We start from the raw sequence: 18,324 nt of genomic DNA, 5'->3' as shown, positions 1-18,324 counted from the left end.
GCAGCAGGTAGATGTTCAACAGGTGAAGCGCAAGCTAAGTGTGTAAATAAGGCTCCTCATACAGGTTGTGCACATCTACTACACAGAAGGTTAGCTCATATATGCTTTAAGTATGTAAGCAAGATGCCAGATTTAGCTGAGGAGTGTAACATTAAACCCTGTCCAAATTTTCTGGATTGTTGTGCTTGTAAACATGCTAAGGTTAAGACATGTAACTATCCTAGATCTGATAGAATAAGCAAGAAACCCTTTGAACTTGTGCACACAGACGTGTGTGGCCCTATGCCAGTCAAATCGCTTGGAGGTGCGAGATTTATGCAAATTTTGGTGGATGACTTTTCAAGGGCTAGTTGGGTTTTCTTTCTGAAAGAAAAATCACAAGCAGCTTCCATCCTGATGGATTGGATTGAAGAAGTTGAATGTAAATTTGACACCAGGGTACGTAAAATACAATCAGATCGTGGTGGGGAATATGTGAACCACACGCTGGAGACGTGGTTAAAAAGGAAAGGTATAGTTCATAGACTTACCAATCCCTATTCACCACAGGAGAATGCAGTTGCCGAAAGAAAATTTCGAACATTACAGGAAGCCATTACTGCTTTGCTGTTTGATTCTGGACTTCCACAGCGTTTTTGGGCTGAGGCTGCACTGTATGCGAATTATACTTTTAACAGAGTGTACAATAGCACAGTAGGCAACACTCCTTACTTCATGCTATTTGGGAAAAAACCAAAAATTGATCATCTAAGAGTTTTTGGATGTCGTGCTTATGTGCTAGTGCCTAGGGCACAACGTAGGAAAGGCGATCCTAGGTCTAAAGAAATGTTTTTCTGTGGTTATCAAGCAAACACAAAAGGTTGGAGATTTGTGAATGTAGAAGGCAATCAAACGAAAATCACAATCAGCAGAAGTGCAGAATTTTGTGAACAGGATGGTTGGAATAAAATTCATGGAAATCCTGACATACTATTTGATGTGGTGAACAGTAGCAATGAAACTCAGGCCCCAGGGCAGGTATTAGTTCCAGAACAGACTAAGGAATTTGAGTCTGAGGACAAGGGTGAGAAATCGCCTAGTTCACCCAAGTCTGTAAAGTCAGAATCTTCTAGCTCTAAAAGTTCACCTGTACAGCAAGAGAGATGTGTAAAGTCAGAATCAGAAAGTTCTTCAACTACTAGTGACAAACAGGTGACGACTAGTGATTCTGGGTCAGAGGGGGAAACTGAAGGAACATCGCAGGAACTGTTAAGGCGTTCTAAGCGTGCCAACAAAGGTAAACCTCCTGAAAGGTACCAAGCTATTAGTGTTTGGGCTGGTTTGGCAAATTGCGAACCTGAAAGTTTTGAGGAGGTTGAGCAATTACCCCAGGAGGAGGCCAGTAGGTGGCGTGAGGCCATGCAAAAGGAGTTGAATTCTATGAAAGAACTGGGTGTGTTTTCCATCACCAAACTGCCAGAAGGTACCAAGGCAGTAAGTTGTAGGTGGGTGTACAGGATAAAGACAACAGCGATGGGGAAACCAGAGTACAAAGCAAGGCTTGTAGCTCGAGGTTTTACGCAAAGAAAGGGGTTACATTATTCCGAAGTCTATGCACCCACTTCAAGGAGTGAGACCCTACGGGCACTATTAGCAGTTGCTGCTCAGAAAGGGTTCAAAGTGAATCAATTTGATGTCTCTACAGCTTATCTTCATTCAGACTTGGCTGAAGAGCTCTATATGGAGCTACCGCCAGGATTGAAAGTTGGTAAATCAAATCAGGTATGGAAACTACATAAATCTATTTATGGACTCAAGCAATCTGCTCATAATTGGAATGAGTGTTTGAATGACGTTTTGATAGGCATTGGTTTTAGCAGGAGCAAGGCTGACAATTGCTTATATTTCAGAAATTCAGGAGATGCTAAAGAATCTTTGCTTGTCTATGTAGATGACCTGATTTATACTTCAAAGACACAAGAACAAGTAAAAAAACTAGCCAAAGAGTTAAATAAACACTTCAAAGTTAAGAATCTTGGTGATGTGAAGGTCTATCTTGGTGTTCAGATAGATAGGACCAAAAATGGCAGTTTTCTACTGAATCAAAAAGGCAAGATATTGCAAATGTTGAAAAAGTTTAACATGACGGAGTGTGCAGGTGTTAGAACACCAATGGAAATGGGTTTTGTAAAAGACAATGAGTTCAAGGATAGTGCTGAATTCAAGCGTGCTGAAATCTTTCAGTCAGCACTGGGAAGCTTACTTCATCTTTCGCAATGGAGTAGACCAGATATTGCTTACGCTGTTAACTTACTCAGCAGAGAAGCTTCGAAACCTAGTGTAAATGCATGGAAAGGAATTCAAAGAGTGTTAAGATATCTACAATACACCAAAGATTTTTGCCTTGAATTGTCTTCGGAAGGACAAGCACAGATTACTTGTTGGGCAGATAGTGATTGGGCAAATTTAAAGGATAGAAAATCAGTGTCTGGCTGTGTAATAAAATTTGGTAACTCTCTGATTGGGTGGAGATCCAAGAAACAGAACCTGATTGCTTTGTCGTCAACAGAAGCTGAGTTCTGTGCCTTGTCTGAGTTATGTAGAGATCTAGAATTTTACAAATGCTTGGCACAAGAGATGTATGAAAAGGCCATCACTCCAATCACTGTATGGGGTGATAATCAACCGTGTCTTAAGTTAGCACAAAATGGGCAGTTTAAAGGTCGTACAAAACATTTGGATATCCGCTTTCAAAATGTTTGTCAAACGGTAAAAGCAGGAATTGTTAAATTAAACTACTGTCCCAGTCATGAAAACCAAGCTGATGGTTTTACAAAACCGCTTGGGTTTCAGCGGCATGAAAACTTTTGTGAAGAAATGGGTCTGAAGTAATTTTGTTTTTTGTATTGCCAGCGAGAGGGGGTGTTAGGGTGTGAAACCTAAGACGCTGGCAAGTTAGCAATGTCATGTGACTTTAAGTAGTCAAGCTCGTTAAGTTGTTAAGTTGTTAAGTTGCTCAGTATATAAAGAGTGTTTGTTTTCTCTGTGTTTGGGGGCGTGAAGCAAAAATGTCCGAAAGCTCCGGAGGTGTTTCTGTTATCTTTCTGCAATAAACCTGTCTTTGGAAAGACAGGCTTCCCTGTGTCGTTATTTCTTTGCTGCTGAGACTCTGAAGCCTGTACTGCAACAAGAATCTCTGCACTGGACTTAATTAATACTCTGCAAAGAGAGCTGTTGCTGGTGGCACAGCGGAAGCGTTTACTGGACCAGTACACAAACTCTCTTAACAACTGTGACTCCTGTTATGTCTTCCTATATACCTCTGTTTCTCCCTCTAAACAGTTTTTAAGAGGCATTTCCTTACCCAAATATGACCTGCCCTCTCAAATAAAATGCTGCCAGACAATGCTCAGTTGTTGGTTTTAGTTTTTTGCTTAATGCAGATCAAAGCTCACTAGAATGACTGATTCCAGCATGGGCCATGGAGGTGAAACTCTATTTGTACTAATAGGAACAGTAGAAACTGCTGTTTCATTTCCGCTCCGGGAAAGCTGCCAATGTCTAAACTGTGACACACAGAAATGTCTCCTCTCCTGATTTCAACATGTAAGTGTAAGGCTGCTATGACATCATCTGAGGGCCTCACACAGGCAGAAAGAAGTACCAGAAGGAACTCTAGAAAAAGTCATATTCTAACCATAAGCCCCGCATTTTGCATCTAGTCTATGAATACATTGATTAAATGAGAGAGAGATGGCTAGCACTGTGCTAAGTAAAAGGGGCCAATTACTCAATGACTGAACTGCTACCCTCACAGAACTGGCAGGACCTCTGCAACCATGAAGACTAGAAAATTCTCCCCCCATAAAAAAGTGCTTAGAATCTCAGGATTCTACTGAGATTGTTGGATGCCACATATATTCTACACTCCACAGTACTTTCATACTTTCATCTTGAGAGCTCTGGAAAAGAACATTCTAAACCAGCACCAATGTTTTATTCATATTATAATTCCCTTCTAATGGTGCTCAGGGAGCTGTGAGGAAAGAACAACAAACCACACAAAAATTCATTTAAGCTGAGTGGTACAAACACTCTGAGGTGAAAGGAGAAAGAGAGTCTGTTCACTAAGGCTCTCACACAACCTACACCGTACCCCAACATAGCCCCATGTCTTCCTAAACTTGTCCCTTGCCTGGCCCCATTTTCCTTCAGGAAGATACCAGAAGCTGAAGAAAACATTAGACCACTGCTGGCTTAATGTCCCTTAGCAGTGGAAACACAGAGTCCAAACCAAGAGAAGAGAGCACTTTTCCACAAGTTTTCCCCAGACAGCTTATCAGCTGTGGCCTCACTCTCCCCATCTGGCCTCACACATACCATGTGGAGTCTGAACAGAGCACTGGGCCATTGTCAGCCAAGGCTTCTGAGATTAAGGGCTCATCCAGACTTCCACTTGTCCTTCCACTTTCTGCTAGGAAAACCTGCTCTTTAGCGCTGAATTGGAACAAATGTCAATCGGGTTTTCTGCAGATTGGCGTTTGCTCCCATTCAGTGCTGGGTTTTCCCAGGGAAAGCAGTGGGGTAAATGGAAAACTGCTCAGACCTGTGCCTAGAAAGAACAGGACAAGGGTGAAACCCCTCAGACCCGTGTTTTCTAGGCACAGGACAAGTGGAAATGTGGACCAGCCCTTAATCTACGCATCATTCAGTAGGCTCCTGGTGTGAAGCACTGAAGAACAACACCAAAGGGAGATAGTTATTCATAGGGACCATGGGGCAAGCATGCACAAAGGAATTCCCTTCGATCTTGAACTCCAACCTGGAATGTAAAACTCCTGGACAAGAGGGAATATTGCTTAACTTTGTACATTATAGGCTGCCTGCTTATAGTCCATCTTATTTTGAAGGTTCAGGGCAGCTTTCAACCTGAAAATACAGGGTATAATTCAACATAGTGCTAAGCAGACTGCTCCACCAGCTGAAGTGTTTCTGCTTGCCTGATGGCATTCTCTCTCCTCTACTCTCCTCCCCCTTGTGCAGACTTCCACTAGTGGGACCAGATGGTTGAACACGGCCCTTAACTTCTCCAAATTAAAACAGAATTTATATATAATTATAACACCATGGGAAGTCTCCATGCTTCTACTGACCTATCCAACCTGCCTTCACCCTGCAAAGGTAGCCCAGACACACAGGCCTAGCAAGTCTTCCAGAAGGTGCTCAGGCTGAGATTGTGGTGAATCTCCAAAGAAAAACAGCCACCAAGAATTCCTCTCTGCCTACCTTTCTTACATGCATAAGGCACATTTACAGAATGCTAGTCTGTGTAGATGCCGGACTGAGAAAGTGAATAGGAAAGAAGGGGGAATAATGTTTGCAGGCTTCGTGTTTTTTAACTTTCAAACGTTACCTGTTTTCTAGGCTCTCTTCAAACAGTACGGTGCAATTCTTCCGTCCCACTGTAACCTTGTAGTCACCAAGAGTTGAAGGTGAGGCATCCATGCCACTGAAATATGAACCTGAACGAAAGCCTGAGCCACAGAGTGTCACCTTAGTGCTGCCTTGTAGTGGTGCATTTCTGGGGTGGAACTGTGAAAGCAGATGATACACAAAGCTTTACTTATGCAGTCACCAGCAAGATTTGAATAGCCCTTAGATACACCTGTCTTCTGCTCAAGTTCCAAACACCAATAAGACCCAGGTATTGGCACCAGGCAATGCTGCAGACATACTCTGACACAAAGAGAACTTACATGGGAATGGCAATTTTTTTCTCCAGGCCCTTCCCTAACTGTTGCAAAAAGCCTTAGGTTAGGATTCACTTCCATTTGGAGGAAAGAAGTTGAATGAATTATTAGGGTAAGCTGTTGCTCGGACCAAGTGCAGGAACGTTCAACTGCATGCAGTAAAAGGTGCACAGAGTCCATACAGGGAACATAAATTGGCAGATATCCCAATTATCTGCAATTAGTTAACATGTGGTTTCAAAAACTGTCTAGGATCAAGGCTGGCATGGTCAGGCTAAACTAATGGTGCGATGAAGTCACCAACCAGACCTTGAACAAGGGTGAATAGCAGCAAGCTGGGATATTCTCACTTCTTGAAAGTGCTACTTTGGTACTGAAAATATTTGAGCATGAACATTTAATACTCCCTTGCTTTATGCTCACCACAAACTTATTTTTCTTAACTGTTGAGGCCAAGTGAAAGTGAATTGATGAAGGCCACCCAGTTTGCTTCAAGGGTGAGCTTAGATCTGAATCTGCTGCCCATATTCAAAATCAGTATAAACACGGTATCACAGCATTTGCCTAAAATTTAATACAGGGAGCAAAATATGCAAATGGTGAAACATTTAAACGACTCTAAGTGTGCTTCTTTAATAATATTTTATATGTTATTTATCTAGTTAAAAAATGAATAAAGAAAGAGTGAAGTAGAAGTTTAAATTTATTCCTTTATCAAGCTACTACTCTGCCTCTTTTTGAAGCCAAAGTAATTTGACCTAGTGACTCCCTGTGACGACAAGTGACTAATGTTAATGGTTAAGAGTTTACCTCAGAACGGTTTGCTCTGCTAAATATTAACTCACCTTAATGGAATATAGGAATCGCTGTGCGGACACATCAAAAGCCACAAAGCGACAGTCTTAATCAGCCCCAGCAGCAAACCATGATTATGCATAGACTCTTTATTAGTATCAAGGGGACTTTTTAGATGCCCGCAGTGGTGTGAAGATGACCCCATTCCCACAGGAGCCACTGTATACCTGGAGTGTGTGTCTAGGCAGCCTCTCTGACAGAACTAGGGAACCTCGGGCCCAGGGTCCAAGGGCAACTCTCTTTATCTAGTCCTCAGCCACACCTCCTTCTCCCATCCACACCTCTCACTAGTCCTAGTTATATCCTCCCTGAGCATTTCTGCTTGTCTGGAATGTGCCCTTGAGCTCTGATAACAGCCATACAGAAGCTGTGTTTACATTTCTTGCTTTGCCCACTTTTGCCTCAGGCATCACCTACTACGGGCATGACACCCACAGAAGGTTGCCCAGGTGGAAATGTGGCCTTTGGCCTGAAAAAGCTTTCCCCCACCCCTGCTGTAAAAGGAGCAAGTGTATGTGGTCTCCACATACTGGCTGTTTCATGTGCACCAGCCCCAACCTGCTTGAGTTTTCGCGCTATAGCTGGAAACTCATCAGCCCACCTTTGTCCCCACATGACCGTTCCTTGTGTATGTCAAATGCAGTGAGTCGTTCCAAAAGATACGAAGGATGTGAATGTGTAATATCGATATAGGCTTTCATTGTGCTAGGTTTGTGGGTTTTCTGATTTTCTGTTTGGGAAACAACAACATTGCCCTCACTATAGGCAAAACGCAGGAGAACACAGTGCTCAATGATGCCATGCTAAAGTCACCCTTTCAGGAAAGGAGAAAAGGGTCTCACAGAATAAAAGAGAGAGGAAGGGTGTGGGGGGGGTTGTCCCCCACCCCCATGGCTCCACTCGAGAAGTTGAGCCAGTGGTGAGGGAGATGTCTTAAGTGCTCTATTTGGAAGAACACGCAAAGCAAGAGGTTAAGACAGAAAGAAAAAACACACCCCGTGGAAAACATAATAACTAATGCAAAATGCAGGTGATGCATGTCTCAGGAAATGCAGGAATTATGGGTCCCAAGATGCCCAGAGTACTTTAGGCTTTATGACAAACACATCTGACAAACAGAAATATAAAAATGCCAGACATTTAACAAAGGGTGGAGGGAAGAACTAAGGCAGTCCCAAAGCACCAAATAGCTCAGTGAGCATAGCTGCAGTGTGCATAAGCCGCCATGTCAATGTACCATTAGGCAATGTCATACATAAGAAGATACTTGCGTACATCAGTGAGGACAGGAGAGCAGCTCTTTTGGTTCCACTCTGCCTTGCAGTCTTCCTGACGGGTGCATGCATTTCCACACCAGCCACACTGCATGAAACGCTCTGCCTTCAGGCAGCGGAAGCATGTCAGGAAATGGCGACAGCCTGGACCAGTTATTTTCACCTGGGACACCTGCAAGATGGACAGTTGCAAAAGAGGATGGGTGGAGCTCAACTTTGCATGCAGAAGGTCCTTGTTTCAATCCTCAATGTCTCCAGGTGGGACTGGGAGAAATCCCTGCCTGAAACCCTAGATAGCCACTGCCAAGCAGTGCAGGTCAGCAGCACTGAACCTCCAACCCACTGTGAGATCATTTCCCCCAGCAGGCTGACCACCCACCACCCCACACCTGGTATCATGTATGACAGCCAGGTGTGGGGCAGGAGAATATATGTATCCAAAGGAGCCTTAAAATGCACACCCAAGTGTTCACTGGAAAATGGGTTTGTATCAAAGAATCCAAGCCCCACTTGGATCAGCTTCGCTATAAAGTATTGGAAACTCCTGGGTGCAGCCAACCCAAGCAGGGACTGACGTCACCACCAAACAGCTAAATGGCAGTGACTTCAAGGCTGGCTTGGATCCACTGGGATCTTCCTGTGCAGCACAGCTTGAACTCAAGCTACACTGCCAAGTAAAAATGGGTCCTTTGGCATCATGTTGATGTCAGGTGATTGACAGGGGGGTGGCACTTAACTCCCCCGTGCTTGGTGTTGACAAGCCTGAGCAGGATGAACCAATGACCTGACTTACTGTAAGGAAGCTTTCTATGTTCCTATGTCAAGGGGACTGATGGTCTTTCCAACAGCACATCTTTCCAACAGCATGTACTTTGCTCACCAAAAAACCCCACACAATTTATTTATAAGTATTTTTATACCATCCTTTAACCATATTCCAAGGGTGGTCCACAATTAAAATGTGAGTGCAATCTACCCTCAGAACAGCTCCCCTTGTGCATCTGCCACTCGGTGCTTGTAGCTTGTATCAAGGCATCAAGACATCAGAGAGACAAAGCAGTTGGGCTCCTAATACTCCTGGTCTCAGCAGGGAGCTGTCATCAAGTTCTGAGCTCTGTTTTACAGCTGCCTGACCAGAATATTTTTTTCTCCCCCAGTAAAGCTAGAATGATTTGGCAGCAGAAAATGCCAAAAACCTTGCTGAAATCCAGTGGGATTTGCCATTTGATGAAGCCACTAAGTCTAAGACCAAAAAAGGTTAGGTAGGCAGCCCTAGAGCTACCAGAAGAACAAAATGAGGCCCAGTGAAATGGTGCACCAATTTTTCAATTAAAGTTCCAACATCCTAGGAGAGATAAATGACTGGCTAGAGACAGCAAGTTCAAAGGATTTCTGTAGAAAGAAATGAAAATTCAAAGGGCTGGAAGAGCCAAGGAAATGCTAATAAAAGAATAAGGTGAAAAGGTAGCTGAAATAAGCCTTTGTGATCTTGAAGGGGGAGACATCTGCTACTCTGACATAGCTTAAGAAGATAGTTCTTTCCAAAAAGGATCATACTAAGGGTCAATCAGTCCTGGAGGACTGTATTTCCTCAGAATGCCAGAGGTAGATTGAATAGTCTTCCCCCTCACAAATTTTCTGCCTGTGGAAAGGGAGATGACCCTGGGGGTCCTTTCCAACTCTACAATTCTATTATTCTATGACTATTATTCTATGACTAGGCTAGAACTCTGATGTATGCATTTTCTGCAGGCAGCCAGGTTTTTTATGTGGGGTGCTATCAAAACATGTGCACTCTATGTGCACTCTAAACTGGTGTAGAATGCCTCTGCCACTCAGTTTTCCTGAATATGTACTTTGGGTCTGAGATGATGGATGATGAGATCAGAGCAACCTCAGCATTCTCTCCAGATGTAAAATCAAAGCACCTGTAGAATAACCTTCCCCCCACCCGGAAACAAGCAAATAAGTAATGCTTCCTTTGAAATCTCAACCTCCATGCACAGTCGAGCTTCAGAGCTTCACATCTCTTACCTTTTTTCCTGTGACAAACAGCAAAGCGTCATTCATCTTGCTGACTTCTCGCAGCACTGGCAATGTCTCCCCCAAGGAGAAGTTCGCCAATACGTTTGTGTAGAGATTGGATGGAAGAACCACCTAGGAACATACACACACAAAAGCTTACACACCCTCAGCAGCTGTTTTTAGTGGAGCAGGGACAATTGTAGGGAACTTCTTCATTAATTTGGCAAACACATCTGTCTGCTGGGGCTGCGAATTACAAGCAGGAGAGTAACTCCACGTTTTTATGAACATCTCTGCACACTGCTAAGTGCTATGAGATGCGGAAATAGATGTATGAATAGATTTGGGCACCCGGGATTCATGTTCAGAATTCCTGATACTCTGCAGGTTGACTCTCCAACAACCCCAGGAGTAATTCATACTATTATCATATTTCAATGATGATAAATCCTTGAGAAGTTTAGCTGTTGACACTTCCTACAAGAAACATTGGGAATTATAATTTTGTGAGCATGTTGAGAAACCCCTTGTTTGTTATCCCTAGTTCCCTCAAAGATCTAGAACTAGGGAAAGGGTTTCTTGTAGAAAGAATAAGAAGAGAATAAAATAAAATTAGCTTAAGTTGACAGTGGAAACATGGTAATATTTCCTAAATGTTAATGGATTGGCTTTCAGCTTTACAGCTTTAAAAGTACCACAAGAAGCCATTTAAATACATGATGGTATTTAAAGAGATATTTAAACCCTGGCGGCAGATGATAGCACAGAGGTTCACCATATTATAAACACATATTAATAGATATAAAAAGCAGAGCTGCAGCTCTTAACTGACCTGCAGAACACGTCCTTCTGATGTGCCTAGATGAGCCACAGTCACCTCATCTATTACAGTTACAAAGATGGAGGTCAGCAGCACTCCAGCCATACGTCCATTGAAGAGGTCCACCCTGTAGTAATTTGTAGAGATGAAGGTGGGCTTCTTCCAGCAGCTGGTGTTCACCAGTGGGGCTGAGAAATTTACCTGGCATGACAGAGAACAGGTGCTGTTTCAGATGCTAAGTGAAACATGCTAGGAGTCTCAAACTGGGGACTTTGGCATTCCTACACCACCAGGTCACCAGAGGGAGCTTCCTAGTCTGGCCTCTGTTGTACAGCAGTGCAACCCCCATAATAGCCAGAGGGGGCGCTAATGCTTTGTCGCACCAACCATAACAAGTGACTTGAAGTTTCAATAAAAGCTTGGCTGAACCTATACAATTGTTCAAGGCTGAACAACTTTTTAATGACAGAAGGTACTAAGTAGACCCGTGCCTTGCCTCTACTTGCCTCATCATCCTGCTCTGAAATTTGGGGGTTTTATTGATGGGCAGGGCATAAGCCCTCAAACAAACACACAAACACACCAGGCATACAGCCTGCCTTAGACCACATCATCTGTCTCTGGGCCTTTGGATCATTGCCTGCCTGCTCTGTAACCTGACCAATGGAAGGTCTGGATCACGCTGTTTGCTTCTGACTTTGCTGGGCCCTGACACGGAACAGGAAGGTTAAATACCAATTATCTAGTCTAGTCCCTCTCTATCAGCCTGCCAAAGCGAAGAATTGTAAGACAACAGCTTCTCCGGGTTCACCCTTGCCCCCTGCTGCAGCCTTATGAGACTAGAAATCCTGGTTTGTTTACATGCCGGAAAGTCCAGCTGCCTCTTTATTTAATACCCTGGCAATAAATATATTCTGCTTTCTTCCCCTATTGTACCCACTTCTATTTTGTTTATTTATTTAGGAATGTCAAACAGATAAATAGCTACGTGATTTTTAAAAGACATATGAAGGCAGCCCTGTTCAGGGAATTTTTTTAGTGTGTGATGTTATATTGTGTTTTTACTATTTCTTGTTGGGAGCCGCCTAGAGTGGCTGGGGCAACCTAGTCAGATGGGCAGCATATAAATAATAAATTGTTGTTGTTGTTATTGTTGTTGATATTATTATTATTATTGATTAACACACCTACTAACTGAGTTTTTTGAGGCAGCTTCTAATATATTAAAAATTGAGTTGTTATGTGCATAATCACAAAATGTACAGTATTTGTATGTTTCCCCCCCAATCCCAGCCCATAAGTGGCAGCCAAATGAGCTGGATGTGAGGTCCCTGCCAGCCAGGTCTTTCTCACTGGGCCTCTCACAGCTTCTGGCTCTGGTGGCAGAGGCAGGAAGTGCTAAGGGAGAAAAGGTGTTAGAAGCTTCTCCTCAGTCCTCCAATGTTCCAACGCCCCATACTCTTACCATACTTTCACCCATAGTCCTGCAACATAAGCCATGTGTCTGTTAGATGTCACTATATAACTGAACCAATCGGAGTCTGCATTTTTAACCAAATAGTATAAAGTTAAGGACACAACATTCAGCCGTACACAATACATTCTTGGTGCATTGCTTTTCCCTGCTTGATTGCAGCGGCACATGCTATCCTGCTACTTATTGTGCCCTAGAGACATTCTCCTCCAATATATGAAGCTGAGCTCACAAGGAAATGAGAGTCTTCTCACTTGGCCCTGGATGAACACCAGCCATTCCTAGCACACAAGCAACCAAATGTTTTCAGAGTAGACAGTACACTTTAGTCACAGTCAAAGCCTGCAGAGCTATAAGGAGCAAGAGCAGATGCTGCAGGAGAGATTGACCAATTACTGTAAACAAAGCAAGCCTTAAGGACACACAAAATTATGCAAGGCACTCTTATGAAATGGAAGAGACATCTGGAGTTTCTTCAAGATCAGATTAATGAGACACAAAGCAAAGGGCAATATAAGCAGCCAAATGACAACTACAGGAAAGAGGAAAGCGTCTGTCATTCTTCAGAGAAAAAGACAAGAGATTAGGCTTAACTGAATTCACAATAATGGAGCACACACATAGGCATTTTTTAAGAAAAAGAAAAGAGGGAAAATAAAACTTGCAATAACACCCCACCAAAGCCCAGTTCAGATTTAAGAGGAAGCCATAGTTTCCTGCTACATGAATAAGCCATCTGCTTATGGTTTTGAGCAAACCACAGATCCTGATAACAACCAATCTCAGAGAATTATGGCTTCTTTCAAACCTAGGATTGACTTGCCTAAGATCCAGGAAAAAGTGCCGCCTTTTGGAAATTGACCCCAGACATCAATTCCGCCTTTGAAATCCCGGTAATGTCCAGGAAAATCTGGACGTATGGCAGCCCTATTTAAACCACAGTCCTGCAAGCCTAATCAGCACATCAAGTCTTCCCTGGTGGCCTGCCAGCTCATTTCCTGAATTTGTTGGCAGGGATGCTACTGCAGGGAAAAAATAGTCTGCAGAGCACCGGTGGTGACAGAATGATTTTCATTCCCATCATGGCAATGGACAGGGCAGAGATGCAGTGCCTCCTGGGCACTTCAGAAAGTCAGTGTGATGTCTTGGGAATAGGGCAATGTTTATTCCCATCATGGCTTCATAGTTTCAACTCCCTGGCACCCCAGTGCCATTATGGGGTGCAAATTGCTCCTCCTCACTCATTAACTCAATTATCTGATAAGGGAGGAGACTCAATCCCCCTCATCAGCTGATCTGCATAGTTCAACTGAAAAGGTTTCTCATGGGTCATAGACCCATAGAATTGTACAGTTGGAAGTGATCTCAAGGGTCTAGTCCATGGGTAGGCAAACTAAGGCCTGAGGGCCGGATCCAGCCCAATAGCCTTCTCAGTCTGGCCCACAGACGGTTCGGGAATCAGCGTGTTTTTACATGAGTAGAATGTGTCCTTTTATTTAAAATCTGGGTCTCTGGGTTATTTGTGGGGCATAGGAATTGATTCATTTTCCCCTCCCAAATATAGTCCGGCCCCCCACAAGGTCTGAGGGACAGTGGACTGGCCCCCTGCTGAAAAAGTTTGCTGACCCATGAGTCCAACCTCCTGCAATGCAGGAATTTCAACTAGCTCATGCATGACCGACTGTCGTCCAACATCTGCTTAAAAACCACCAAGGTAGGAGAGTCCATCACCTCTTGTGGGAGTCTGTTCCACTGTCAAGCAGCTCTTACTGTCATAAAGTTTTTCCTGATGTTTAGCCGAAATCTCCTTTCTTGTAACTTAAACCCACTGGTTTGGGTCCTGGCCTCCAGGGCAGGAGAATACAAGCTTGCTCCATCCTCCATGTGACAACCCTTCAGACATTTGAAGGTGGCTATCATATCTCCTCTGAGTCTCCTCTTTTCCAGGCTAAACATACCCAATTCCCTCGGCTGTTATTCATAAGGCTTGGTTTCCAGACCCTTGATCATCTTGGTTGCCTTCCTCTGCACACATTCCCGCTTATTGCCCAGAAGTGGACACAGTACTCCAGGTGTGGTCTGACCAAGGCAGAACAGAGCGACACTACTACTTCCCTTGATTGGGACACAAGACTTCTGTTGAAGCAGCCAAAATAGCATGAGGTTTTTTTTTGCTGCTGCATCACACTGGTGACTTGTGTTAAGCTTGTGGTGTGCGTAGTGTGCATGTGAGTGTGTGTGTGCTGGGTGGCCACACATAGTTTTGGCTACATCCATTTCTGGGATACAGCCACTGCAGTGTTTGTCAAGGGTGGGTGTGGACTTCTGTCTGCAGAAGTTAAATCATTTCTGTTCTTAAACTATAGTTTCAGAACAAGCTAAAATCAGAAATCAAATCAAGATCCTGGCTTGTTCTCAGTCACCCTCATTTTAATAAACTCCTGAGTTTGGACATCATGAGGAACCATAGTTGTTTAAAAATCAGAAGCAGAAGGTTCCAATCTCCTTCTTGGGAAGAGAGATAATGTGAGCCCAGGGCCCACCACAGGGAAACATGGTTTCCTGTAATGTCTGAAGTGGGCTAATGACCCAATATGCAGATGGGCACAAGGCCATCAACAGGGGGCTACAGGAGGTGCAAATGTACTAGGTCCCCTTCTTAGCTTTCTCTTTAAAAAAATAGCAAGTCAATTGGACACAATTTTATGACATGTCTAAAGAAAGTTACAAAACACGGAGGCTACTCTAATGCTTTGGCACTTGCAGGCAACACCATTGTGAAGGGTGTTTAATCACTGTTGCCAAGCAACCAGAGGAAGGGATGTTGACTACCCCCATTTGGGACTCAGGACGGGGAGCCATCCCAGAGCAGGAGGGGAAGCTGGATAACAACAACAACAACAACATATTGTTATTGTTATTATTAATACACTGTCCATCTGGCTGGGTTTCCCCAGCCACTCTGGGCAGCTCCCAACAGAATAATAATAATAATAATAATAATAATAATAATAATAATAATAATAGTAAGTAAAGTGATAAAACCTAAAAAAAATTAAACTTCCCTAAACAGGGATAGAGGACGATACTCTGGTATGTTTGTTTAAGCATTTTCCTCATGTCTACATTATTTCATTCATGCCCCAAGTATGCTACCTTCACAGAACAAAGCTTAACTGTCTGGCTTTTGTATGTTTTACTCAAAGGTAATTCCCTTGAAATGAAGGTTTCACAAAAAAAGTGAAATCACAACCTGCCCCCCACCCATCCCATCTAGTGTACTAGGCCCAGAAAATCCTGTTGGCTTCCCTTGATTTTACAGAAAGATCCTTCATCTTCAGGAAATTGTTGTTTAGTCGTTTAGTCGTGTCCGACTCTTCGTGACCCCATGGACCAGAGCACGCCAGGCACTTCTGTCCTCCACTGCCTCCCGCAGTTTGATCAAACTCATGCTGGTAGCTTCAAGAACACCATCCAACCATCTCATTCTCTGTCGTCCCCTTCTCCTTGTGCCCTCCATCTTTCCCAACATCAGGGTCTTTTCCAGGGAGTCTTCTCTTCTCATGAGGTGGCCAAAGTATTGGAGCCTCAGCTTCACGATCTGTCCTTCCAGTGAGCGCTCAGGGCTGATTTCCTTCAGAATGGATAGGTTTGATCTTCTTGCAGTCCATGGGACTCTCAAGAGTCTCCTCCAGCACCATAATTCAAAAGCATCAATTCTTCGGCGATCAGCCTTCTTTATGGTCCAGCTCTCACTTCCATACATCACTACTGGGAAAACCATGGCTTTTACTATACGGACCTTTGTTGGCAAGGTGATGTCTCTGCTTTTTAAGATGTTGTCTAGGTTTGCCATCGCCTTTCTCCCAAGGAGCAGGCGTCTTTTAATTTCGTGACTGCTGTCACCATCTGCACTGATCATGGAGCCCAAGAAGATAAAATCTCTCACTGCCTCCATTTCTTCCCCTTCTATTTGCCAGGAGGTGATGGGCCCAGTGGCCATGATCTTCGTTTTTTTGATGTTGAGCTTCAGACCATATTTTGCGCTCTCCTCTTTCACCCTCATTAAAAGGTTCTTTAATTCCTCTTCACTTTCTGCCATCAAGGTTGTGTCATCTGCATATCTGAGGTTGTTGATATTTCTTCCGGCAATCTTAATTCCGGCTTGGGATTCATCCAGCCCAGCCTTTCGCATGATGAATTCTGCATATAAGTTAAATAAGCAGGGAGACAATATACAGCCTTGCCGTACTCCTTTCCCAATTTTGAACCAATCAGTTGTTCCATATCCAGTTCTAACTGTAGCTTCTTGTCCCACATAGAGATTTCTCAGGAGACAGATGAGGTGATCAGGCACTCCCATTTCTTTAAGAACTTGCCATAGTTTGCTGTGGTCAACACAGTCAAAGGCTTTTGCATAGTCAATGAAGCAGAAGTAGATGTCTTTCTGGAACTCTCTAGCTTTCTCCATAATCCAGCGCATGTTTGCAATTTGGTCTCTGGTTCCTCTGCCTCTTCTAAATCCAGCTTGCACTTCTGGGAGTTCTCGGTCCACATACTGCTTGAGCCTTCCTTGTAGAATTTTAAGCATAACCTTGCTAGCGTGTGAAATGAGTGCAATTGTGCGGTAGTTGGAGCATTCTTTGGCACTGCCTTTCTTTGGGATTGGGATGTAGACTGATCTTCTCCAATCCTCTGGCCACTGCTGAGTTTTCCAAACTTGCTGGCATATTGAGTGTAGCACCTTAACAGCATCATCTTTTAAAATTTTAAACAGTTCAGCTGGAATACCATCACTTCCACTGGCCTTGTTATTTGCAGTGCTTTCTAAGGCCCATTTGACTTCACTCTCCAGGATGTCTGGCTCAAGGTCAGCAACCACACTACCTGGGGTGTACGAGACATCCATATCTTTCTGGTATAATTCCTCTGTGTATTCTTGCCACCTCTTCTTGATGTCTTCTGCTTCAGTTAGGTCTTTACCACTTTTGTCCTTTATTATGGTAATCTTTGTACGAAATGTTCCTTTCATATTTCCGATTTTCTTGAACAGATCTCTGGTTCTACCCATTCTGTTGCTTTCCTCTATTTCTTTGCATTGCTCGTTTAAGAAGGCCTTCTTGTCTCTCCTTGCTATTCTTTGGAAATCTGCATTCAATTTCTTGTATCTTTCATTATCTCCCTCGCATTTTGCTTGCCTTCTCTCCCCCGCTATTTGTAAGGCCTCGTTGGACAGCCACTTTGCTTTCTTGCATTTCTTTTTCATTGGGATGGTTTTAGTTGCTGCCTCCTGTATAATGTTGTGAGCCTCCACCCATAGTTCTTCAGGCACTCTGTCCAGCAAATCTAAATCCTTAAACCTGTTCCTCACTTCCACTGTGTATTCATAAGGGATTTGGTTTAGATTGTATCTTACCTGTCCAGTGGTTTTTCCTACTTTCTTCAGTTTAAGCTTGAATTTTGCTATAAGAAGCTGATGATCTGAGCCACAGTCAGCTCCAGGTCTTGTTTTTGCTGACTGTATAGAGCTTCTCCATCTTTGGCTGCAGAGAATATAATCAATCTGATTTCGATGTTGCCCATCTGGGGATGTCCATGTGTAGAGTCGTCTCTTGTGTTGTTGGAAAAGCGTGTTTGTGATGACCAGGTTGTTCTCTTGGCAGAACTCTATTAGCCTTTGCCCTGCTTCATTTTGAACTCCAAGGCCAAACTTGCCAGTTGTTCCTTTTATCTCTTGATTCCCTACTTTAGCATTCCAATCCCCTATAATGAGCAGAACATCCTTCTTTGGTGTCACTTCTATAAGGTCTTGTAATTCTTCATAGAATTGGTCAATTTCAGTTTCTTCAGCACCAGTAGTTGGTGCATAAACTTGGATTACTGTGATGTTAAAAGGTCTGCCTTGGATTCGTATCGAGATCATTCTATCATTTTTGAGACTGCATCCCAGTACAGCTTTCGCAACTCTTTTGTTGACTATGAGGGCCACTCCATTTCTTTTACGGGTTTCTTGCCCACAGTAGTAGATATGATAGTCATCCGAACTGAATTCGCCCATTCCCGTCCATTTTAGCTCACTGATGCCCAGGATGTCAATATTTATTCTCGCCATCTCATTTTTGACCACATCCAACTTACCCAGGTTCA

The 18,324-nt window shown here is 43.5% G+C and overlaps 1 protein-coding gene across 2 annotated transcripts in view; it reads right to left on the bottom strand.

Moving 5' to 3' along the window:
- Positions 1-18,324, bottom strand: part of MST1R (macrophage stimulating 1 receptor) — a 62,733-nt gene that overhangs the window by 23,010 nt on the left and 21,399 nt on the right. For both annotated transcript variants that reach the window (XM_081185814.1, XM_081185815.1), the window contains exons 3-6: positions 10,716-10,904; positions 9,893-10,015; positions 7,860-8,030; positions 5,393-5,571 (exon numbers count right to left, since the gene is read on the bottom strand). In XM_081185814.1, the coding sequence (XP_081041940.1) occupies positions 5,393-5,571; positions 7,860-8,030; positions 9,893-10,015; positions 10,716-10,904 (662 nt within the window). The remainder of the gene's footprint in view (positions 1-5,392; positions 5,572-7,859; positions 8,031-9,892; positions 10,016-10,715; positions 10,905-18,324) is intronic.

This window comes from Podarcis bocagei, assembly GCF_964188305.1.
Source record: "Podarcis bocagei genome assembly, chromosome: 2".
Taxonomy (NCBI): domain Eukaryota; kingdom Metazoa; phylum Chordata; class Lepidosauria; order Squamata; family Lacertidae; genus Podarcis; species Podarcis bocagei.
The sequence above is the reverse complement of the archived record's forward strand: the minus strand, read 5'-3'. Positions and strand labels throughout refer to the sequence as shown.